Source organism: Mus caroli, chromosome 19, assembly GCF_900094665.2.
Source record: "Mus caroli chromosome 19, CAROLI_EIJ_v1.1, whole genome shotgun sequence".
NCBI classification, from domain to species: Eukaryota; Metazoa; Chordata; class Mammalia; order Rodentia; family Muridae; genus Mus; species Mus caroli.
Window position 1 is genome coordinate 46,814,757 of NC_034588.1, and position 25,804 is coordinate 46,840,560.

General features: G+C 40.7%; 1 protein-coding gene across 6 annotated transcripts in view; it reads right to left on the reverse strand.

Moving 5' to 3' along the window:
* Sorcs1 (sortilin related VPS10 domain containing receptor 1) overlaps positions 1-25,804 on the reverse strand; it is a 522,478-nt gene that overhangs the window by 97,053 nt on the left and 399,621 nt on the right. For all 6 annotated transcript variants that reach the window (XM_021151490.2, XM_021151491.2, XM_021151493.2 and 3 more), the window contains 4 exons: positions 24,602-24,720; positions 22,120-22,209; positions 14,785-14,964; positions 3,837-3,983 (listed from right to left, as the gene is read on the reverse strand). In XM_021151490.2, coding sequence (XP_021007149.1) covers positions 3,837-3,983; positions 14,785-14,964; positions 22,120-22,209; positions 24,602-24,720 — 536 coding nt within the window. The remainder of the gene's footprint in view (positions 1-3,836; positions 3,984-14,784; positions 14,965-22,119; positions 22,210-24,601; positions 24,721-25,804) is intronic.

Here is a 25,804-nt window from a genome sequence, read left to right on the forward strand (position 1 = left end):
TCTCTCTCTCTCCCTCCCTCCCTCCCTCTCCCTCCTTTCCATTCTCCCTCCCTCTCTCTCTCCCTCTCTCAACAGTCTAGGTGTTTTGTTGTTAAAAGACTTTTCATTCCTATTTTGTGCATTTGGCAAGATTTTGTAAAGTGATTTGGCCTCTTCTTCCTGGTCCTTCTGTCAATGTCCCCTTCTTACCTTGCTTCCTGGTTTTTAAAGCTTATCTGGAACTGTTTTGAGTAATGGGATAAATGAAGGATGGAGATCCATAGACTCCTAGGTCATGCCCATCTACATCCCAATTATTCATGACTCATTAAAAATCAGTAAACTGCTTGATTTTGTTAACTGCAGTTAACTTGACCCTATGAGTTCTGAGGGAGGATATGATGACAAAGTCTTCAGTATAAATAACTGAAAGATGCACAGTTTCTGTGAAAGCAAATCTGAAAGTCAAGAGCCTTTCCATGGTATGACTACATCTACCATACAAAACATACAAACATAGCATGTATGTCGAATCCACCATGAAGCAAGTTTTATGATTCTCGATGTAGAGTTCTGGACTTGTTAAAAGGATGGTCAGTCTTTGTATTCTCGGAGTTCACATTTTACACAGGAAGGTGGGAAAGAGAGTCGGAATATAAATGTGGTGATTTTAGATCGAAAGAATTATAAAGAAAAAAGATATGATAAAGAGATTTTGCCTTACCAGACACTCAAGAAAGACACCTAAGAAGCAAGATCTGAACACAAAGAAAATGCCTGTTTTAAAAATGGGAAATTTAAAAAGAAGTAATAGGAAACCCTACTGCAAGTCATACATGAACACAGTAAGTCTACAATGTGGAAATAAGTGTCCTCTCTATTCTCCTCATTGTCTTGTGGGTAAGAAAGGATGGAGAATAATGGCAGAGACACAAGCCAGCTCACAGGGGACCATCCAAGTTATTATAAAGTGTTTGATACATGCTTGCATCATGTGAATTGGACAAGAATCCACATGTATAATATGCTGAGGGTCCTTGCCGTCCAGTGGTTTCTGGTTGGTAAATAAGATTTCTGGCAGCTAATGATTGTACAGGAAGACAGAGGCAGGACTGTAGGATTTGAGGACAAGGAAACCAAAAGGAAGGAGGATTTAAAACTGCCATGCTGGGAAAGGAGAAAGATCAGGACAGAGAGACTGCTAACATGTAAGAGTCAGGGATCATGGTCCAGGAGGGTTGCAGGCCTGGATCTGGGGCAGCCAGGATGGAATATAGGTTTTAGTAATAATTCAGGAATATGAGAGGAGAGAGTGTGGAGGTTTAGAGTGGTCCAGCCATTGAGCTGTTTAAGGCATTCTAAAATATAAGGCTGTGCTTGTGTGTGTATGTGTGTGTGTGTGTGTGTGTGTGTGTGTGTGTGTNGTGAGTGTGTGTGTGTGTGTGAGAGCGAGTGTGTGTGTGTGTGTGTGTGTGTGTGTGTGTGTGTGTGTGTCTTTCACTCAGGAAACCTGAAAACTTGGGTGGATAGAGAGGAATGTGCCACCGCCCCCACTGCTGGTGTGATTTGAGTGGGATTATTTGACTACTACAACACAATTTAATAAAAGTACAGAAATAAGATATGTAGTATACAATATGTGGAAAAGATATAATATTCATCTAGGGCCAGAAGTGTGCTTTGCACTCCAGAAGAACACAAATGAAATTTTGAGGGTGATGGAAATTACATAGCACAAAGCTTTCTCAAAATTCACTCATGCTTTTTATGCATATTTTACCTCAATACATAGGATTTTTGAAATAAGGCAACCCTATGAAAAATGGATTGCCAGGTATAAATTGTGGGAAGGTGCCACCATTGGGAGCGTATCACTGAGGACCAAGGAGAACATGATTACTGCTTGAATTAGAATAGGAGCAGTAGTGATAGGAAAGGGGATCTGTACTGTATCGCTATACATCTTCATGATCTGGGTTGTAGTTAGGACAAGAGTGCCTTGCTCGGTGTTTTACTAAGAAGAATCATGCTCATTAGTCTCGGCATGATGCTATCGAGGCGAGACAAGCCTGTTTAGGTGAAATGGTTAACAGTCTTTCTCATAAGCATTGATCTTCAAGTTATGTGGTAGGTGTGGAAGAAGTTACTAAGGTGCTGGGATCTTCCAACATTATAGTTCCATAACCTGGAATAATGCGTAGAAAGTTGACCTATTTCAATGGCATTGATCCATACCTTAACTAATATAGGTATTCAATGAATAACTTACATTTACTTCATCTATCACTGGCTTTCTGACCTCTCTATCACCACTGGCTATTTTTCTCCCTGTAAGGTGCCAGTAATAAAAATGGAGTGTAAATAGGACTTGAAATTTAAGACTGCTTCCCTGATGCACCATGACAACTTAAATATCCTCTACAAGTAATAAGGTCAAGCCATAGCTGCTGGCATCCTTTCGAGAAAGATGGTGACCCACCTACTGCTATGCAATGAACCTGAGAAGTGACTGCCCCAGCATTGTGTGATAGAATGAAGCGGAGCGAAGATAACATCAAAGACAGAGTTGTGAAGAGTAACATCAATAATAGATGCACACGGAGATGGGATAGATAAAGACAGACACCCATACACACATATTCACATCTCAAGACCTTCCTACTGTAAAACCAAGTGATCTTTCCCACATTGATGGCTCCTTTATGTGATCCTAAAATAACTTCTGGGCTGTTTTTAAGAACATAACAGTATTAGCAATATACTTTTTTTGACAATTTCATCTGTCTCTGTTTCTGCATTTGCTGGGTACCCACTGGTGTCTTCAATGTGTCATGATCATCAGAGTCAATACGATGCAACTAAGGACTGTTTTGTTTATAAACAAATTATCAGGCAAGTTAACTGGAAAGTCCTTTACAGTGCTTTTCATCTTTCACCTTTCTTTTGGATACCATCCTATCATTGAATATGTAAAAAATTTTCCTGCCGATAAATCTTATAAAAAATATCATTAAACGAAAGCCATGATTTAAAGCAGGTGCATGCAAATTATTCATTCCAGGGTAATAACGTAAATACTTTGGCTTGCTTTGAATGCATGTGGCTACTGATTCTATGTTCAGAAAGTGAAAATGGCTATGAATAATTAGTAACCATCTAAGTGTCACTGTGTTCCAATAAAGTACTGCACAGTGAAACCAGTGCTGGGCTACAGTTTCCCTACTGGTCACATTTTTTTCTAGCCCAAGCATTAACAAAAACAGGTAAATTGAATGGAATGTAAAATAAGGAAGCAAATGCATGCTTAAACCAATGATTTTTAATCCTTTGCTGAATATAAACTTCTTTGAAATAGGAAGAAAGCCTGCATTCAGTTTGCTGGTTCTATAGATGATGTGTGTACCATTTGTTCTATGAGCAGTGGTTTATCATGAACTGTAAGGAAGTTCAAGAAGCAGCTTCAGCCGAGGTGAAAAACATCCTATTTCCTTCAAACTGTGAGTGTTCACACAAAGCTGAGGTGGGGGCGGGGGACTAAAGGTGAAGCTCAGTGGAAGAGAGCACGGTTTGGTGCAAAAACCAAACAAAAACCCATCACCACCACCACCCAACCCACCAAACAAACAGAAACAATTCAGACTAGAACTAAGAAGCTTATAAGGGTGCAAGGATCTAGAACCTGTTCCTATCTCATCACTTTGAGGGTCACACATGATAGCACTAACTTTTTTTTTTCACGTCAGACACTGCCCATCCTTTTCATCAACTGAACAGAAGTCCCAAAACTATATCCAATGTCTTCTTGGACACTAACTCTTCACTGTGTGGGTGACTGTGTTTGAGCATGCAGGACTCACCAGCAAACAGTGCACAGGGTCCCCCCTTAGATCTGCATCTGGAGCCTGCAGCAATCGCCAGTCTCTGCCTTTGTTGTAAGTGATGAAAGTCTTCACTTGGTTGTCAATCTTCTTGTTAGCCAAGAACATTCCCTTTATCCCTGCTACCTGGGAAAAATTGACATGGCTGAAAAATACATCAACATGAGAAAGGACATATCTGTTTACATTAAAAAAACCAACAGCTTGTCTAAGTACTCTCTTAGAGAAAAAGACAGGCTAGGTTTAAATCTGTATATCTCCCTTGCCAGTCGTCTTGACAGAAACCAATGGCCTTGTGCCTTCTGCTGTACGTGTGTATAAAACACACGAGTTCAATACAGGCTTATCTTTCTTTTTTGGGGTGTTGCTGAATATGTTTATATTAACTTTATTCAATCACCAAAAAATGAGAAACTGACAAGATGTCCACTCTGAGGAAGAAAGTAAGATAAACAGTGGCATGTACAAAAACCAGAATATTATTTGACACTAAAATGCATCACTAACCCATAACATAACAACGGGGGCAGTGGGGAATCCAAGCACATTCTAAGTGAAGGAAGGCAGCAGCATGATAGCCTGGAAACTCAAAGCTATGAGCCACAAAGAGGTCAGCGTTTGCCAGGGTGTGACTCAGAGAGAGGTGTGAAGAGGTGGAGCATGGGAGATTCTACATGCGGCGAAATCACCATGTCATGATCACACAATGACGGATGGATGTCACTGAATTGTTTGTCAAGCTCATGAAATATAAAACCCAAACTATGATCCTTCATGTAAACTGTGAACTTTCAGAGGCGTATCATCTTACAGAACACTGTCAGCGGCTATCATTCCTCAGAGAGAAACTCCAGAACGTTTAAGCCTGTTACTTGACGAGCAATAAGTAAATAGGGGCAACTTATATTGTGTTCTGGTCTCCAGGCAGGATATTAAATATCTTATCTCTCATGTAATCTTTGTAATATTATTTTTGTGAAATGATTGCTAACTCTATTTCATACGTGAAAAACACCTCAGGTACATCCAAGATCATACTATCAATGACACAAAGTCAATGTCAGACCTGCGATTGTGACCCAGAACTTTATAGTTTCAGAGTGCATGGTTATAATGACTACCTAAATTACTGAACCTCAATCTTCAGCCTCAATCAACTGAAAAAAAAAGTCAGTTGAAAGACATTGATATAATTACAATTATTGCATTTAAAAAATTTTAAGAGTTCTACCTGTTAAGTCACCAAATTTACTGAATATTAGAGAAAAACACCAAATTATTAAAAAAAATGATTGTTTTCTTTTTATGTGTATGAATTCTCTATTTTCATGTCTGCTGCATGAAAGAAGAGGACATCGGATCCCATTATGGATTGTTGTAAGTCATTATGTGGGTGCAGGGATTTGAACTCAGGACCTCTGGAAGAGCAGCCAGTGCTCTTCGCTGCTGAGCCATTTCTTCAGTGTAATTGTTTTTCCATTATCAAAAAACCACTTCTTTAGTCGCATGATGCTGTTGCTCTTATCAAATCCAATTGTTGTCAGGGTTGGACAGATGGCTCAGTTATTGAGAGTGCCAGTTTATTTTCTGGAAGAGTCTGGTTTGGTTCATGGCACCTGAATGGTCACTCACAACCATCTGCAACTCTAGTTCTAGGAGTTCTGATGTCTCCTTCTGAACTCCATGGGTATCAGGCACACATGTGGGACACAGTCATGCATGTAGGTAAAGCACCCCTACACATAAAAGTAATAAATAAATAAATTGCTAACAACTGAAGGCATGCTTTCTCTTTCTACATGCTAAAGTTAACAATTAGCAGGCTATCAAAACTGTCCTATCAATGATCATCACTTTGTAGATTAATCTTTTCAGAATTTTAGAGTTTACCAAACACAATTTAATCTGTGTGAAATGACCACAACCTAGGGAAACTGGAGGTCAATGAGGGAGAGGTCCAAAATGTGTTGAGTGATAATGAAAACATTCCATATATATCCACATTCACTAGTTCAATGCCTGTCATCATCATGGAGCAGAGTTGTCAATAACCAGGTCTACAGAATGAGAAAATGGGAGACTTAGACTACATTTGCAGGTAGGTAGAACACACACACGGAATAAACAAACATACTTAAAAGCATATGTGAAGACATTTAACTAAGCTTAGACCATTTCTATTTTGGTGTGATTAATTTTAAGCAGAAGAAATAAATAAAAGTCATTTTGCCTGACCTTGTTAATACAAAGCACTATGCTCATTTCCTTGCATATCTACATTCCAAGGCTTGCCACAAACCTATGTAATACCTTTCATGCCGAGTTTTTGCATAAGGAAACTAAGCTATTGACAAATTTTAATCATTTACAATCACAGAGAATAGATGTTCATATTTAAATATATTTGACTTCCAAAATTCTCTCTGCAGACATAGCTCAGAATTTTTCATATCTAAAGGCTGGATCTAAACCGACAAAGAGACACACATCCAATTTTGTTTTTGACATAGGCAAATCTCATTAGTCTCTACCTGTGGATTTGGCATCTTGAATAATTTAGAGATGGGCCAAATCTGGACTCTTAGAATAACACGATTTTTTTTTTAACAAATAAATGATGTAAATGAGTTGTTGAGAGGGACACTTTGAACAACTCAGGAAAATAAGCTCCTTTCTGGGAGCAAACAACAGAAGCCACAACGATTTCTGGTACAGGGTTGATTCTCAACAAACGTGGACGCCATAAACTCCAGGAGCAATGTACTTCCCACAAACTCGATGGTAATCTACCAGTGATATTTAGTTATTCACAGTAACAGCTCCAGAAGGGCTGCTTTCCAGGAAACCCAGTATTAGCTTTGCATATGTTCACAAGGCTGCTACATGCTTAAATAGGACCCCACTGCCAGTTCTTTAAGAACAAAATTGCATAAATCAGAATTTTCACAAAGGCTGCTGGTCTTGCCTCTCAATGACACTCTGCCCAGAAATGAGAAATGACTTAGTTATTCAGTGCTCTGGAGAGCTACAAAAATAAGTGTGGAATGAATAAAAAGTGTTATCTGTTCCGGTCTGCTTCTTCTCTGCTTTCCTCCCTGCCCTCTCCCCTTCTTAAACAAGAGTCACAGAGAAGGGGGCTATGTGTTTAGGAGCTGGTTCATCTGATTTGTAGAAGTAGTGACTTTTATTGGCCCCCGACTGCTTGGCATTATCAAGTGCCACTTGAGCATAGAGCTGGACTTTGCTATTCATCTCTGAATGTGTGGCCTTCAGGTTTATCTTGAACAATAAAAACTTGACAAAGAAGCGGGAATGGGTGTCAAAGATGGTCAAAGCTGGAAGGAGTTGGGTTGTTTTTCTCTTGTAACCAAGGCACTTTATCTGTGTGAGTTGCTTTTTGCTTTTAATTGTTTGGCTTCTTTAGCTTGGTCTGTAAAGGTGGTCAGCTGCTCACTGTAAGCTTGATGGATGTGTTTTTCTGTGTTTCTCAATGTAATACTGTGAATGAGGCCTCTTATCCCATCAAATTTTAAGTAAGGTCTCATCATCTGCCAATTCATATTACAGAGTTAGTGCACAGAGAATGGAACTGGAATTGGAAGGTGTCATGTGTGTGAGTTTTTTTGAATGTATGTGTGTGTTTGTGTGTGTGTTATGGTATCCTATGAAGGATGACAGAACATGTTTACAATGCCACATTACTTCCTCTGTACTCATACTGCATGCATGCTTAGGAAGGAATGATGTGGAGGGTTGGCAGGGGAAACAGAAAAGAATATCCAGTGGAATTTACAGCTTCAAAAAGACACAGAACTAGCAATAAATATTCTCCTAGGATGCATCCTGCTACTGGGAGCTGTATCTTCTTCCAGGAAAAGACCTGCTAAATTTCATCTATATTGAATTCAGCATAACATTCTCTACGATGGTAGCTGTGCTTAAAACTGTGTTTCTCTCATTGTTTCTCATATGAAGGAATTTTATTCCACACATCTTCAATTAATCCAAAGTTATTTATTGTCATTTACCATCACAATCCAAGACACTGTTTTGATTAGACAGTGAATGTGAAGTATTTTAGCTCAAACCTCAAGTTGAAGAGCATATTTATTGCACTCAGGTAAGAGCCTTAAAGTGCTGTGTTTCTTTTCCTGCCTTATTTTCTTGGTTCATGATGGCCCCCCTGGAATCTTAGAGAAAATCCCCTAATGCACCTCTCCCTGTTTGCTCCCAAGAGACTGCTCAGTACACCTCTTCTAGAGGTAGAGAAGAATGCCTCCATCCTAACCCACTGTCCCTAGTGCTTCTGTGCTTTCATGATGCTCTTTATATATATGGTACCTATGTCTTGGTCTCAGTCTTGTGGAATCAAACTAAGCCCAAGGCTTCTCTAGCAGCCACTAAACTCTTTATTAGAAGTTACAATCCCTCTATGCCCCAGTATAGAGGAATTCCAGGGCCAGGAGGTAGGAGTGGGTGGATTGGGGAATAGGGGAAGGGGGGAGGGCATAGAGGATTTTTAGAGAGGAAACTAGAAAAGGGGATAGCATTTGAAATGAAAATAAAGAAAAGATCTAATAAAAAAAGAACAAAAAATATTTTGTGGAGTATGAACTACCCCTCTAGTTTTTTTAATTATTTAGATGTCTAAAACATTTGATTGGTTAAAAGTGTTCATGAATATGTAAATTTACATAGGAAATAAAACATGCTAAAAAACTAAAAAAAAAAAATTACAATGACCTGTATAATGATCTATAAAGCTAATATAAACAGATGATCAATAAGTATAACTTCCTTAAAAAATATTCATTGTACAGTCACTTTGTATAAGGGATCCTGATTTTGTTTTTAATGAGATAGGAAGTAAGAGTTCTCCATTAGGCGATACAATTCTGGAAGGCATGGGGAAAAGGACTACCATGACTTGATTCAAGCCTTGTCTACATCAAGACTGTGACCTTGTCTCCAAAAACATCAAATAAGACAAAGAATACAATAACAATCTAATTAAATGTATTGAGTGGTCATGGAATGCAAGGCTTCGGAGGCTTTGTATAAACCTTAGTATGTGAATCGACTTCAAATTTTCTGCAAAATTGAAATTGTCATCACTTTGTAGGTGAATAAATAAGTGTTCAGATGTCCTAAGTTACCTGTGTAATGGCCATTCAGCCACAGATCTGAACTGTTCTTCAGTCTGTCCTCCTCCAGACAGTTGTGTGGTTGTCTGGCTTACACAACTTTTTCTGTGAGGCTAAAGTATTATGCAAGAAATGTCTCCCTGGTGCATCCTGCTTATAAGGATCTATCAATCATGATTTTTTTGGTGCCTTTACTCTGTCATCATTCAGTAAATTCCTGAACATGTGTTTCATTTCTTTAACCACTGAAGATCTAATAACTGGAATATTTTAAGCACCTGTCCTTTCATCTATCAAATGGTCTTTGAGATTTAAAATATTCTAGATGCTGGGCACTTCTTTCATGATTTAAAGCAAAGACATCAGACATCACCCCCTTTTCATGTTTATCATCTACCAAGTTCTCTCCTATGTCAATTTTTCATGTGTGCCAAGTGAAGGGCAACCAAGTGTGTGAGGCTCTTGTGCTAGAGTGCTTTGCTTATTTCTTCCTCTGAGGCTGATGGGAGAACCATGATTCCTACCTTCTCAGACTTAAATTACAAAGCTTAAGTGTCAAATTTGAAGAAAGTAGATGAAAGAGCTGTGGTAAGAGAGAGAGAACACTTCCATGGCCATTATCTTGTTGTGAAAGAGGATGGGTAATTTTCATCTGAGTATCTCAGGCAGAATAGGTATGGGTTCTGAAGGAGTTGGGTATGCCACTAATAATCAGAGAACTCACTTGATTTTAAAAGAAGTCTAAATGGTCTTCCTCCTCATTTCTTTTTTCTCTGGTACTGGTGATTGGCCCTAGAACCCTGTTCTTGCTCTTCAAATACTCTACTACAGAGCCACACCCCCACCTACATGTGTTTTCCCTTACTACTTGATGCAGTAGTATTCTCCTAGAAAGACAGGAGCTTATATTACATCCTGTAATGACTCTGATTGTACTAGACAGTATTTGTATTTTCCGCCTCTGATCTTGCCTTTTCGGATACAGTCTTTCTTAAGAAATCATGGTACAACATCATTACCACAGTGGATGGGTTTTCTCTTCTAAACAAAAGCTGCATATTATGTGCAGAATATACAGCCGGCCTGCTGTATACCTACCCTTCATGGTACATACCATGTCGCACAGTTTGTTGATTCTGCACATGTCAGCCAGGCAGCTTCACTCCCAGCCACAGCCTTTTGCACTCAGTTGCCCTGAGCCATCATTCTGCATTAAGCCAAAGTGCTCGTCATCATCAGGAATTAATTTTCCCTTCCCCAGGGTGGGTACAAAGCTCTCAACATCCCTTTCATCCCAAATAAGCTAGAAATCACAGTTCCCAGACACACCCATCACATCTCTTCTGTTCTTCTCACCGTGTAGCATGTTCTCATGTGTTATGCAACCCACGTGGTCTTTGAGGCATCCATGTTCTTTGTGAATAATTGAATTTTAGTTCATTTGGATCCATGGTTTCCATACATATGTATGTCCTTCTTCAAGACAAAATTATCGGATACATGTAATTATTGTCTGAATTTAAATGTAACTTTGGACTTGGTTCTGAAAGTCTAGACACAAGTTTACAGTAATTAACTATTGATGGCTTCCTTTTCCTTTCTCACACTTTCTTCTTCCTCCTTTTTTTGTTTGTTTTGTTCGTTTTGTTTCTCCCACATCTGGGAAGACCAACACTAGTTCTCAAGACTTGCCTTATCCTTCAACCTTGACACTATTGAACATCCAATATCAAATATAAGATATCACCCTTTTAGAAGATATGTGATATGCTGAAATTGAAAACTCATGTATGCTTAGATTTAAGTCCTAAGTTTGCTCTGTAACCTTGTGAAAGTACCTGTGAACTTTTACCTCTAGTTACTTGACTTGGGGAAGTGTCTGTAGTCACCTAAAAGTCAATATAAGGGTTAAATGGAGAAATTTTGGAAAGTTTGTTACACAGTGGTTTTGGACATGATAACCCACAATATTAGCTATCATCACTAAATTTTGTCAAGAAATCAATGTCTGGGTGTTTGGTCTATAACCAAATTTTCTTGCTCACATTTATGTACCTCCTTGAATAGAGAACATGCCAAATGCACACTGTGAGGAAATTCTGGTATTTCACCAACTAAATTGTAGTACTCTGTAATATTTTGTCTGCATCACTAATGTACTTCATTACATATACACACAAGCTTACAGAGTTGAGAGCACATCTCTTGCAGCCAGGTGGCAATGCGTGTGAAAGAAGTCGTAGATTTAAATAGGAACTGGGCTTTTGTCTGTGTTCCACCTGTGTGTGTCCTTGACATACAGTTCCACCTCTACGTTTATACTCCACACAGTCTGCATTTGCTAAAATGGATCCACAATAACACACAAGCAGGAGAGCAGGTAACTGATGTGCAGAAGCATACAAAGGAATGACTACCTTCTCAGTCACCTGAAATGTGAGCACACACACACACACACACACCATGGATCCTATCTCTGTCACACCCACCCCCCCCTCCTCACATGATGCTCATCTCTGTTGCTTATTAATTCATTTATGGATTCTCTTGCTTTTCACTTATCTGTGAGTGCTCATCACTCATTGCAATTCTACAGGGAAATTCATGCTGGATGAATTTCAGCTTCCTGCTAGCCAGAACAATCAGATTTAAGGGAACATTTGTGCCAGGCCTCGTGTCTGCCAATATTCTTTCTATCTAGGTAATCAGCAAATATGCCACTGCTGTTCTGCTCACATCAATTTCAATTCAAGTTGCTCTGAACTGTCAAGCTAATAAAACAAAGACGCTTCTCTCCCTGCCCCAGGATGCAGAACACCTTTACCTAATGCAGTCACACCACTGCTCAAAGTGATGATAATACGAGCCAGCAGTTTCCCTACAGATAGTCAACAGCAAGAGACACCAAGGGCAAACGCAGTATTAACAAGGAATGCTTGTTGTGCCCAACAGTCACCCTGCTTCTCCTTGTCCCATACCTGATGCAGCATTTGAATTCACAAAACCATTTGTTAAGAACAAAATGGCTGCAAATAACTCATTAAAAATCCATTTCTGCTCAGCTTATTTACCTGTTGCATCATCAAGGGATCAGTGGACATGGTCTCCATTTCGGACAGAAAATAAAATGTATCTAGAGAACCTAGTTTGAATTGATTTAATCAGGAAGAAGGAAAAACAGAAAATGTGTCTTAAAAAGTTGTGAGGCAAAGGAGAGAACTGTATCATTTCGGTGCCACGGTGACTGATTTTACATGGTCTAGATCCTCAGTGAAGCTTCTATTATGGGGGTGGCTCAAAGCAAGAGAATTCAGTGCATTTCAGCATAACATACGTGAAGTTTAAGTGTTCATAGGACATTCATAAATGAGGAAAGAAGTGCTGAAGTTTATACTCATTTGTAAGACAAGTATACAGTGTTAAAAGATGTCATAGGCTACTGCTAATTGCAGTATGAAAAGAAACTAAAATCCCCAGAGTTGGGAATGTGTTGGACATTTAAAAATATGGGTGGGCTTTAATACGACCAAAATAGAATATGAAGTGGTGTCTAGGCACATTGCAAGAAGATACTACAGATTCTAGACTTTGTTAAGCATGTTGTATTTCAAACACTATGATAGTAGTTAACAATGATTAACTGACTTCATCCTCTGAGCAGTCTACTGGGTACTGTGCTCATCTCTATGTTTTAAACAGGCAAGTGTGGCTCAGAAGCCATGTCCTTGTATTAGGAGTACATTCCAACAGGAGTAAGACGCTGTACACTAGCACTCAAACTCAGACAGCCTGGATGCTAAAAATGTCATACTATAAATCGAACTTTATCTAGAACTTTCTTGACACTAAATCTTTAAACTATGCAAATGCTTTCCGGAATAAATATTCCATTGGAGGTTGAGCTATTGAACACTATATCTATCTGAAACATGACATGAAAAGTGGGATAAAAAACCTTATATAAAGATGAAAAGATCGACACTATATTTTCTTAAGTTATATACAAGAGCGATATCCTATACTAGCCTGCCAAAATCTGAATTAGGCAAACAGTCCATTTTATTACTTATTTGAGGAGTATACAGTCTATTAACCAGGTTTTGTGCACACAAAAAGAGGGTTAGCCACTAGGAAAAGGCCACTGTACACTTGTGAAGGAAAGGAGAAAGAGACCACATTTAAAAGATGCCCATTTGGGCTTGAGTTTCTAATTTATCACTAGATAGATATAACACGGACATTTCGTGTTTTACAAAACTTGAATTCCTGAGCTTGCCCAAATGTCAATGTCTCTATGATTGCACATGTCTAAATCATTTCAGATGTTGTTCCAGTTGGAACATTGATCTCTTGCTACATTTCTCTAACCCTGAATACTCGTTCTAATTCATTCTCAAGCCATCATCATACATGCAGACTGACCACATTTTGTTAACTTAAATTTCCAGGATTTAATAAAAAAGATCTCGTAACTATTTTCTCAAGTGCTGGCCAGTGAGAGATGGGTCACTAACCAGCTGAGGTAGATCTTATGAATAATCTCTCATGCTGACCAAAAGGTGAAATTCATTCTAAAAAAGTAGCTTGCTTTATTTTATATCTACTATCCTCTCAGTGCATTTAGCCTGGAACAAAACTAACTCTCCTTAATACCCCCAGCAGCCATAGGTTTCCAGTAGCTCCTTGCTAGGGGTGGGAATTCTCAAGTCCCCTTCCTGACCAATGCTGGGATTTTCTCTGGCTGGATATCGTACAGGTCTTATGCATGCAATCAACAGCAACTGTCAGTTCCTATGTACTACTGTCTTGTTGGGTCCAGAAAGCACTATTTTACTATAGCCACCTACTACTTCAGGCACTTATAATCTTCCTGCCCCCTCTTCAATGATGATTCCTGAGCCTTGGGAGGAAGATGTGTGAAGGTTCTAAAGTTTTCTAAAGAAATGCAGCAATAGGCCATATTCTATTGAAAAAAAATGTAAGGCTGTACCTAATTCATGATGTTTGTGTAAGAGTAGAAAACTCTGTGTATATAGGAATACCATGGAAGTTCATAGCAAAGATGGATAATAAAACCTTGAGTGATGTTTATCATTATAACTGACTGATCAACATAGATAAGTTTACTTGGAATATTGGTTATTGTAAAAACAAAGAGCAACAGTGCCCCCAAAAACATGGGTAAGCTCTGGTTCGGTGTACTTTTTGTTAATTTAATTTTCTAGGATTTCATAAAAAAAGATCTTGTGAATATTTTTTCAAGTGTGGGCCATTGAGAGGTGGATCACTAGTCAGCTGAGGTAGATCATAGATTGGTCTCATGTGTGGGTCATTTTGAGCCAGCTGGGGTTATCAACTTGGGCAGTTCTTCAAGAACCATAGGAATGCTTTCTTACAGCAAACAAAAAGTCCCCCATCATGTCACTGCAGAGACAGATAAGTGAGTGTTGCTCACTGAGTTGCTATACACCAAAAATATTTTGAAATATGATAGATATGCAGATTAACCATAAGCAAGCATTTTAATTGGGTAGTTTCCTCCTCAGACACTATCCACTCTCTCTGGAACTGTTCTTCTCCAGCATAATCTTCTTTTAGAAAATCATCCTAGAGAATTGTATGGGTTGCAAATGAAACAATAAGAATCTCCTGTGAGTCTTTCCTTCTCTAAAGTGGAGAGAGACAGTCCAAGGAACCAGCATTAGAACAATTAGATGACTGATACTCCACCAAGTACTCGGGATGCTGTTGTCCTCCGGAACCACAGATGCTTGCTGACATACCTCATAAAGGTCAATCATGACATTGCCTTCAGGGCCTCTGCTGCTCTGCACATTCTCCAAGGCCAGCGTGAAGTAGACTCCTCGTGTGTCTGAGATGTACAGGTTGTACGTGTCATTCTGGTTCCATTCTTGTACTGCTGCAAACACTTGGTTCTCGTCTGTGCTAATGACATGCATGTCCTGAGGAAAAACACAGGAAGTGAAGAGAGGATAAGTGTTATCCATTAACCTGGCACGCATCCAAAGCGTGTGGGCGATGAAGACGGAAAGATAGAGCATGCTTCCGTTCACGAACATGAAAAATGAAGATAAGTGTTAATCATCTATTTTCCATGTCCCTTGGGAGTTAAGCAGTGAGGTCATGATAAAATAAGGCAGAAGGATGCATGACGGCCTCCTTGTAAGTTAATTTCCTTAATAGACATGTTGATGGTAGTGTATGAACTTGGGGAACCAGTCATTCTCATGTATTTGTCAAGTTCAAACATTACTTGTTCAGAATACATACACAATGCAAATGTAAGGACCAACTTCAGAGACAGAAGAAAACCAGACAAGCCCTGGATGCCACTGTGGTCTGGGGGACTAGTAGCTCTGCCACTGGCTGTAAGTTCCTTAGACACAAAACCTCACACTCTACTCACTGAATTAATGTATGTGTTTTATTAGGTTTCCCACATGCCTTCCCCCCCGCCCATGAATAATATGCACATTAATGTGTGGCAAGTGCTGCCAAGGGTTCAGCAACATCAAAAATTCCCCAGGAAAAAAATATCCCACCAGAAAATCCCAAACCATTAATGTTTGTCTGAGTGATTAATCTAAGGACTCAGCTACTGATCTAATATTTTCCTATGATAAATTCTCTAAGAAAATTACAGAGTGAAAGTGGTCATCATAAAGGACGATGCTCCTAAGGATACCACACGTCAAAATAAAATAAAGGAGAAACGGAGACCTCCATCCTCTGTCCTTCGGTAAGAATTCCGAATCCTCCATTCTCCAGTCAGGGCTAACTGATGTCTAACACTATTCTGAATTGGCTGTCTGCAGCCAATGCTTGTTGTTTCCTTAGGGGACACCTGTTGGCATGCTTCGGGCTGCTTGTTATCCTGTGGACAAAGAACTCTACATGGAATAACTTCCGAACTCAGAGTAAAGCCGTAAAAAATAAAAAGGCTGAACATAAACCAAGATATCGGTAAGTAAAGTATCCATGTGGCAAAAGAATAATGGAGAAACATCCCCGGCTTTTCTGTAACTTAATAAAAATCTTCGTGAACTGACCATGTTGTATATTCAAAAAGCTTCAGATCTAATGATCTTTCTTGAGGACCATTTCAATCCTAACAGTTCAGTGCAACTGGAGTCAAACTTCTAACCTCAGGTTCTCATGATTTGAGTACAATCTTGGCTTATGACATAGTCATGGAACTCTGTGCTCAGCTCTTCTATCTGTGAACTCTATCTGACAAGAGTATGTCCTTTACAGAGCAGTGAAGAACCAGCAAGTCTTAAATAGTATAATAGTGTTCACAGGGTATGCTTTACTCATGATGAGTGTTCCACTTAAGGGAGCCTGTCTGTCCCCTTTTTTTTTTTTCTTTTGTTTATAAAAGATCAATTTGGCTCCTCTGATTTTTAAATATTTGAATATTCATTCACTGATGTACTCAAGAAAAGGTTCGTCCACATGTTTTCTGTCTGATGGAGGAAATTAGCTATGGGAATTACCCTTAAATTCGCTGCTTCATCTACGTGGACAAGCCTTCCACAGGGTCTTACCTTACAGTTGAATAGAAAACAAAAATCTTTAAAATCATTAAACAATTACTCCACATTCATGGTTTTTTTCCCCCTCAAAATGTTGTAATCCTGGTTTTTTGTTAAATTGTTTGAAATGTAAGCTGACCCTAACATAGTCAGTTTGACCCCTGGGCTTTGGTGTGAATTTCTGCAAACAATGAACTTCTGATGGACTCATACAACAGACTTAAGAACATAATCCTTGGAGGGGGGTCATAGTCATTTGTCTATACTATCATATTCCATAATCCACTGTGTAGATTTGGTACTCACAGATAATAGCTGACATTGTCAGCTTGACAAGAATTACCTTGGAGATTAGGCTCTGGGAATGCTTGTGAATGATTCTGTAGATGGGGGTTAATTGAAGTGGGAAGACCCATCCTGGATGGGAATAGTATTAAGGGCTCTGTCTTGGACAGAATAAAAAGTGGAGAGGTGGCTGGGCACAGATCTTTCTCTGTCTCTAACCCCCCCCATGTCCCTCCCTCTCTCTGACTCTCTCTGTTTCTCTGTCTCTCTGTCTCTGTCCTCTCTCTATTTCTCTGTCTCTGTCCCTCTGTCTCTGTCTCTCTGTCTCTGTCTCTCTGACTCTGTCTCTCTTTGTCTCTCCCCCTCCCCCCTCCTCTCTCTCTGTTTCTCTCTCTCTCTCTCTCTTTTTCTGTGTGTGTGTGTGTGTGTGTGTGTGTGTGTGTGTGTCCTTCCTTCCTGAAAGCCTCTGCACCATGGTCCGCTGCCTTAAGCCCAGGTACAACAATCCTGTCCCTGAGGATCCTTGAACTGTGAGCCAAGGTAAACCCTTTCTCCCTTAAGTTGCTTTTTTTCAAGGTATTCTATCATAGCAACAGACAAAGTAGGTAAGGGTGTATTAAAAATGTACCAGCTGATAGCACACGCCTTTAATCCCAGCACTTGGGAGGCAGAGGCAGGTGGATATCTGAGTTTGAGGCCAGCCTGGTCTACAGAGTGAGTTTCAGGACAGCCAGAGCTACACAGAGAAACCTTGTCAAAAAAAAAAAAAAGTACTGTTATGTTAAAAGGATTAAGCAGGGTCATTTAGAGAATTTTTCACATAACAATGATGGAATAAAATGACTGGGTCTAGATAAGATTGCAAACCAACCTCCCTTTACCTTTATGTAATTTCATGAATCAGAATTTAGAAGACGATGCTGCTGGGCATAATGATTTGATAGATTTATATTTTATTTCACTTTCCTCAACTCCTTACTTAAAAATGTGTTCTTATTCTTTCACAGACTCCCATGCCTCTAGACCAATGTAGACTCTTATTTGGAGTTATACTAGAAAACTTTGCGAAGTCTGTTCTATGGGACGCCAGCATTGCTGGATTCTAATGTATCTTTAAATGGAGATGGAAGTGTCTTTGCTAGAACCTTTGACTGTTATTGGTGGTTATGATTTATGGACCTTAGTTTCTTTCCTTCTTTCTCTTCCTTCCTTCCTTCCTTCCTTCCTTCCTTCCTTCCTTCCTTCCCTCCCTCCCTCCCTCCCTCCCTCCTTCCTTCCTACCCTCCTTCCCTCCCTCCCTCCTTCCTTCCTACCCTCCCTCCCTCCTTCCTTCCTTCCGCTTGCTTGCTTTCTTGCTTTCTTGCTTTCTTTCTTTCTTTCTTTCTTTCTTTCTTTCTTTCTTTCTCTCTTTCTTTCTTAGAAGATAGGATCACTCTATGTAGCCAGCTATGTAACCAAGCTGGCTTTCACTATACCATCTAAGCTGGACTCAGACTACTCTCTTTTTTAACATCTCCTTTTATTGTTATTTATATGTGTGGGTGTGTGCATCTCTGTGAGTATATATCACATACATGTGGGTGCCCTTGGAGACAGGGAGTCAGGTACCATGAAGCTGGGAGTTAGAGATGGTGATGAGGTAGCCCATAGAGGTGCCAAAAACACAACTCAGGTCCTCTGGAAAAGCAGGCCAAACTCTTAACCACTGAACCATCTCTCCAGTCCCTGGACTCACGATAGTGTTAATCCTGTCTTTACTTCCCAGAGGCTGGGCTTATCATTCATTCATTTCTGCATGCATAGTCATAAACTACTGAATTAATGCTGAACTAAAGATAAAACAGTCATGAGCCATTGAGGTATTGGTGACCTCCTCTTAGTGTCTAAAGAAGTCACATTGATTGAAGTTTGCTTTCTTTTTAAACTTATTTGGATGAAGGACCAATTTTTTTTCCCAATATATCACTAAGGATATTTTATTCTGAGTGACAACTTGAGGGAAATATTCTTTTTGAAACTAAGTTCTTTATTTACAAAAAAAATGAATACAAGAAAAAGTGATAAAAACCCAGATAGCCAAGGTTTCTAAGGAAGTTAGTGATGGATCCAGGTCAGAAGTCCGGTCTCCTCTCACGAGTCAAGCATCCATTGCACACCCCCCCCCCCCACTGCATCCTGGTACCCATCCATCTTCCACGATGGAGACAACTAGATCCATACCACTAATAATATTACCTTGTTTTTATAGAGTATCTGTCCTTGGAAACACTTGAGGCACTTTTGTACATACTGCCTCATCGATCTTGCTGGAGTTGCTCAGAATAGGCTCCAAGTAAGTAGAGAAAGAAAGACCATCTCTATGTCCCTGTGTAACAGACCACCTACTCTTACTGGCAATGGCAACATTTAACCACCATGCTACCTTCGTTTCTCTTTACCGTTATTAATCGTTTATACATAGCTCTGCTCTTTCACCATCTGATACAATGTCAGTAGGTGACTCCAGAAATGGGAACAGGGGAAGAGATGATGTGCCTCTGTTCCTTCGGTCAGCATGATGCTCTGCTCCTTTGCAGGTGCAGCCCTGGCTTTGAAAGAAGGCCAAGTAACACACGAGCTTTGAGGCAAACCATTCCACCCACACTGAGGCTTCTCTTTGAAGCTATAATGGCATTATAATGAAGCTTCTCTTTGCTTTATGTAATAAACACCCACCTGGACCAAATAATCCATGTATTTGCTACACTAGCTCCCATGTCTGTAGTATCAAGGACAATGAATCCCTGCTTTGTACCCTGAGAACTCAGATACAGTTAGGTCCTGGTACATGGCCATCTGGGTGGCAGGGAAGAGTGTGGAGTAGATGACCAATTCAGCTTCAAAGGAAATTTTGCTTTCCAGATTGTCTAGAGGCCACTGGGGACACATGTCAGCAGTGATCTTTGTAATAACTAAGAACAGGCAATGTAAAATACCTGTCCTCGGTCCCCAGCAGTGTATAAACAAAAGCCTCTTTGATTTTAAACTAGCATTTCCCGGCCCCCTTAGGCCTGTGAGGCCTTCCCCTTCCTCCGTGTTTAGATAGCACATCAAATTTAGTGAGGTGAAGATCAAGCTACCGTGGAAGTCATTCATTTCCTTGCAAAGGGACAAAATTCATAAAGCAAAACAAAACATAAATACTAGTATGGCTGTCAGAAAATCTAATCTCACCTGTATGGCAACTAGAATTTGGTTTTGGCTGGGATTATTCTGTGAAGAATATGCTGACCCTAGAATTAGCATGCGAATGGCTGAGATCTGTAGTTTGCTGATTTCGGCTCAGCTCTGCACTCTGCCTGCCTCCTGAATAAAGGTCTCCTGCTGCATTGGGTATAAATCCTGTTTTCATAGTTACAAATCTTTCAAGTTGCCTTCTTTGATTTTTGGTGAATGAATCACAATTCATTTCAGTGCACATCCCCTGGGGGGCACTTTTTGTTGTTGCTGTTGTTGTCTTGTTGATTGTTTGGTGTGTTTTTCCTAGTTGACATCTCCCTCTCGAACCTTCCTTGGACAATTTTAATCATTCTCAGCCCTTCCTCTGTACTCATGGATTTTATTCAGTATTCATTCCTGGGCTGATTTTGATATTGTATGTTCTTATCTTATTGGGGTAGGAAGAAGAGTGATCAAGACCATGGTCAGTTCAGTGTGTGTAACATCACATAGAGACAGGTGGTCCCGTGCAATTGCCATTGTCATTCACTTCCTATTAGCATAGAGCAATCATAACTAGGAAACCGGTGTGGTTCTCTAAAGAGAACAGTGTGCATTTGATTCTAATAGGTGGGAGTTATAAAAACCCTTTTACTGCTGGACAATGGTGGTGCATGCCTTTAATCCCAGCACTCGGGAGGCAGAGGCAGGTGGATTTCTGAGTTCTAGGCCAGCCTGGTCTACAGAGTGAGTTCCAGGACAGCCAGGGCTACACAGAGAAACCCTGTCTCGAAACAAACAAACAAACAAACAAACAAACACCCTTTTACTGATAGGGTAGGTAAGGAGAGCATTTTGCCTGGAGATGCCAGCACAAGCTGTTAGCCAAGCTCTCCTGTGAGAGGCCAACCCTGCCTCTTGTGCTCTCTTTGCCCATCATTAACAGTCCTGGGCATACAGCTGGTGCTGCTTCAGCAGGGAGTTGCAAATGCAAGAAAATACAAAAGAAAAGTGAGACTTCACTCAAAATAAATGTCGTAGTAGCCTGTGTTCAACTTACGATGCCAGGACTTGAGTTGGCCCTTCCCAAAATCTCTATCATCTGTAAACTGCTACAGCCTGTGAAAGGCTGGTCCTGCTTATCTAGCGCTGCAGGATCGTCGGGACACACGGTGACAACAGGATAACCTGGAGGAGTCTGGGTGGGGATCCCGTATTGATGGTGTCACAGAAACCAGAGACCTCTCACCAGACTCATTGCAATGGACATTTGCAAGTGAAGATGTGTGGACAGAGGGATCTACTGTGGGACACACTGTGACACACTACAGCTTCCACGGTGAGTTGTTTTCTATGCTTTGTTTGTTTTATTTTTGTGTGCGTGGTCATGTTTCTTATTTGGGAAGGGGTGAGGTTGCAAGGGCGGGGGAGCCGATGTGAGGGCATGGGAAGACGAGTGGGGCTAAGGTGCATGGTGTGAAACTCACAAAACAACAACAAATAAAAGAACCCACAGAAACAAGATTGCTAATAAGCATCCTTTGAAAGCCCACATCATCTGTTCTCCACTAGGTGGCGCTCCATATCAACACAGTTTTTCAGAGTTTGTGGACAGAGCCTGCGGAAGTCAGTGATGAAGGGTCTCTCACTTTTCCACTGTTTTCAAAAAAAAACGAGTGGCTAGGGAAGTCAGAACATTCAGCTGTGCTTCAGGTGTCTAAAAATAACCCGATTCCTAACTCCCACTGAGAACAACTGCCACACTATAACATAAAATTTAACATTTTGTTGTTTCGATTCAAAAATGAACATAATGATTGTGAATATTTAATATTGAAAGGCAAAAACGAGGTTATTATTAATTAACCCAGATGTCCCTACAGGAAGAATTCCAAAGAAGAAAGAGAGCAGGAGAAGGACCCTGGGAGAAAGGGAACAAGATGATCAACGAGGCGACAGAAAGTCGATCCTGATGGAGCAGGGATCTCATTGGGGAGGCTGGCAGTGTCCTTGAGAATGGGGTGGTGGGCTGGAGCCGAGAAAGGAGCTTTGAGAGGAAAACAGGAACCAGGCAAGTACCTTGGGCAAAGCGTATTTCGGAAGCTTCATTTGTGCAAACGGGCTTCTTCGGTAGGACACATAGTAATGTGGTCTTCCTCCTGACGTCAGCTGCAGAAGAGAAACAAGGTAGTAAGAGGAGCTACGGGAAACATTTGGGGTCACTGAAGAGAAGCTACCTACCTGAATGATGCAGGTAGCTGCCATACAGCAGCAGAGAGGACACCTGTCAGTAACCCACATTTACCAGAAAAGCAAACGTACATCCTGTCGAGGGGATTCTCAGAGGCCCAACAATAACCATATAATAGACAAAAAAATGTAATTTGCAAATCTGGACCATGGGGCTAGAGAGATGACTGGATGGTTAAGAGCACTTGTTCTTCCACAAGAGTGGGGTTTGAATCCTGGCATCCACAGTGCAGCTCACACCCATCTATTTCCAAGGGATATGACTTCCTCTTCCGAACTCCATGGGCACCAGGTAGGCATGTAGTATAGACATGAAAGCCCAAAAGAAAAATTGCTGATTCACATAAAAGGTATGTGTGTGTGTGTGTGTGTGTGTGTGTGTGTGTGTGTGTGTGTGTAAAGACAAAGATAGATAGATAGATAGATAGATAGATAGATAGATAGATAGACAGATAGACTGACAGATAGACATGGATCTATAATGTGATTCTAAAGCTAAGATACTGTCAATCTGCTCTGCTCTTTCCAGCATTACAGGCCTCTCGAGATATTAGCTCTCTGCTTTTCAGCAGTCAAGCTTTTCAGCTTCAAGTCCTTGCTATTCAGGTTGCCATTTGAGGCCAGAAGGCAATAATAGTCCACATACGACAGTGAAGGGCAACCTTCTCATTTCTCATCTCCAGGTACAGAGATCCTGCTTGATGGCATCACATTGATGCCTAAGGGATATGTCCAGGCAAGTTAGCAGAAAGCCAGGTCAGGTTTGGGTTCCAAATTGATTCTGAGTCTTTATTTTTCGGGAGAAAACCATGGAAACTGGCACTGTTTTGTCCAAAGCAGGTCAATGAATCCGGAAGGGTCTGTAGGACAAGGGAGTGGTTTCCATCTAGACTTGAATACCACCGTGCTGAGCAGAGTAGAAGGCATCTCTGTCAATGTGTCTCTGGAGCAAAGCGTGACCTATGTTGAGTATCTGAAGTCTGAATGTCGCTGGAGTTCGCATACTTGGAATGTCAACAAAGCTTGTGGTAAATGTTCATCAGACACAGGAGAGTGACTGGAAAGACGCTCTTCACCATTATGTGTGGAAAAGTGATGGGTTACAGGAAGTTACTCATATCATTCTAAATGTAGATCTGGCGCTGATTTATATGCCAGACTTGTGGGTTAGAAACTGTTGCCAGAAAACCAGAGACAGGTTTCTGAAAGCATTAATGATAAAGAAGTGAACCAGACAGAGCCAAAGCATGTGAACATCTGAATGTCACATGAAATTATCCGAGGAGTCATTACACACTTCCCTCAAGAATAAGAAACTGGGGTATGTGTATAATCACTTCTGAAACATTTAAAAATTAGATAAATTGATACTTGGTAGTATTTTTTAATTCATGGTGTTAGATAGAATTTGTTCTTCAAATAAACTTGTGTCTAGAATGTACCTCATCTGTAACACACACATACACAAACATACACTCTCTCTCTCTCTCTCTCTCTCTCTCTCTCTCACACACACACACACACACACACACACACACACACTCACACACACACACACAGAGGGAGGGGAGGGGAGGGAGGGAGGGAGGGAGGGNGGGAGGGAGGGAGAGAGATTTTCTGTTCTTACCTTGGAAAGTAATAACATAATTTTTAGATAAGTTGGACAAATGAGTCTAAAAGTTTTCTTAAGTGCTAAATGAAGCAGTGCATGATTGATGCATGTCTCCTGTCCGTAATCATGAAATCTCAACTCCTCAAGTGGTTTTCCATTCTTTCAGGAGGAGGAAATCATCTCTTCTATGTTGCCCTGTGCACCGCCGTGGTGCCTGATCATACCAGGGGATCATTGGTACATGGCCCTCCTCCATCCCTCACACAAGTCCCCTTTCACATTCTTTCCTTTAAAAGTGATACTGAAGAGGGGACTGACTGGGTGATCATTCTCCTGATAAGGAGAGATGGACATGATATCTCAATCCCTTTATTGACTGGGCTTTATTTGGGAAAGTGGATCAATAGAAGTGTGTATCACTCCTGGGTTAATGCACCAGTTTTTAGACTTGTTGGTTAATTTCTATAAATTGTAGCTGAAGAACAGCCTGTGAGCATCCCTCCCTGTCCCACCTTTCTTTCTTGTCTTCCCTACTCCTCTCTTCCCTTTTTACGGCTTTTCCCCTCTCTTTCTCCCCTTCCTCCTATCCAATTCGTTTCTTTCTTCCTTTTGATGGTGTGTAGGCAGGCAGAAAGGGCTAATACCAGACAGAGGCTAGAAATGCCTTGAGCCACTGAACAAGAAGTAGGGTTTTCTTACCTGAACAAACACATAATCATCCTGAACAATCAAAGAGTCCGGGTCGATGTAACCTGGGAAAGGCTTATTTCTGTTGGCTTCAGTGCAGTTTTGCATCCGACAAGTTAGGTATATTGAGTCTGGAAAGGAGGAACACAAAAGCTCTAGAGTCTATGTATTTTGTGTTTTCCTTAGGATGCTAATATGTTCAAGCAAGTCTCACAAGCTCTCCAAGTGCCCACTAAGTATCACTGAGACTGTTCAAATCATCAGTGCTATTTTATTAGCTTGCTACCAGAACCATTGTCTCTGGTACGACCAAGTTTTGTTACAGAATTCTTCTTTAGTTTTTCCTCTTCCAAATACCCAAAGAAAAGATTTTCAAAAAACTGACAGTAAGACCTGTGATTCTGCAGCTATATTTTCATCTGTATTAGAATTGACCTTCACATGTTAATCCTTTACTGAGAAGCAGGGAAACACACTTGCGTGCGGGATTTTAAAAACCTCGGGTAGAAGTCCCACTGAACTGAGTCATGTGATCCTTAGTAAGATAAAGGTGCTTGTTTATGCATTGAAAACAAAACACTATTAAGGAAACACTTTTAATGATACTCTGATATGCTCGCAGACAGGACCCTCTCTGCTCTGAGAGGCTCTACCCAGAAGCTCCTGGAAACAGATGCAGAGACCCACAGCCAAACATTGGAAAGAGCTCAGGGACTCTTATGGAAGAGCCAGAGAAAGGATTGAACACCCTGAAGGGAATAGAAACTCCACAGGAGACCAACAGAGTCAACGGAACTGGAACCTTGGGGGCTCTCAGAGACTGAACCACCAACCAAATAATACACATGGTCTGGACCAAGGGCCCCCAGCACATATGTAGCAGACCTGCAGCTCAGTCTCCTTGTGGGTCTCCCAAAAACTGGAGGGGGACTGTCCCTAAGTTCCACAACAGTGCTGTCTTGTCTGGCCTCAGTGGGAAAGGATTAGCCTAATCCTGAAGAGGGAGAATGGGAGGGGTGGAGGAAGGAAGGCTCTGAGGAGGGGCATCTGGAGACAGGGAATCTTTGGGGGTGGAAGGAAAGAGAGAGGGGGAAAGGGAAGAAAGAAAGAAGTAAAGAAGTAAAGAAAGAAAGAAAGAAAGAAAGAAAGAAAGAAGGAAGGAAGGAAGGAAGGAAGGAAGGAAGGAAGGAAGGAAGGAAGGAAGAAAGAAAGAAA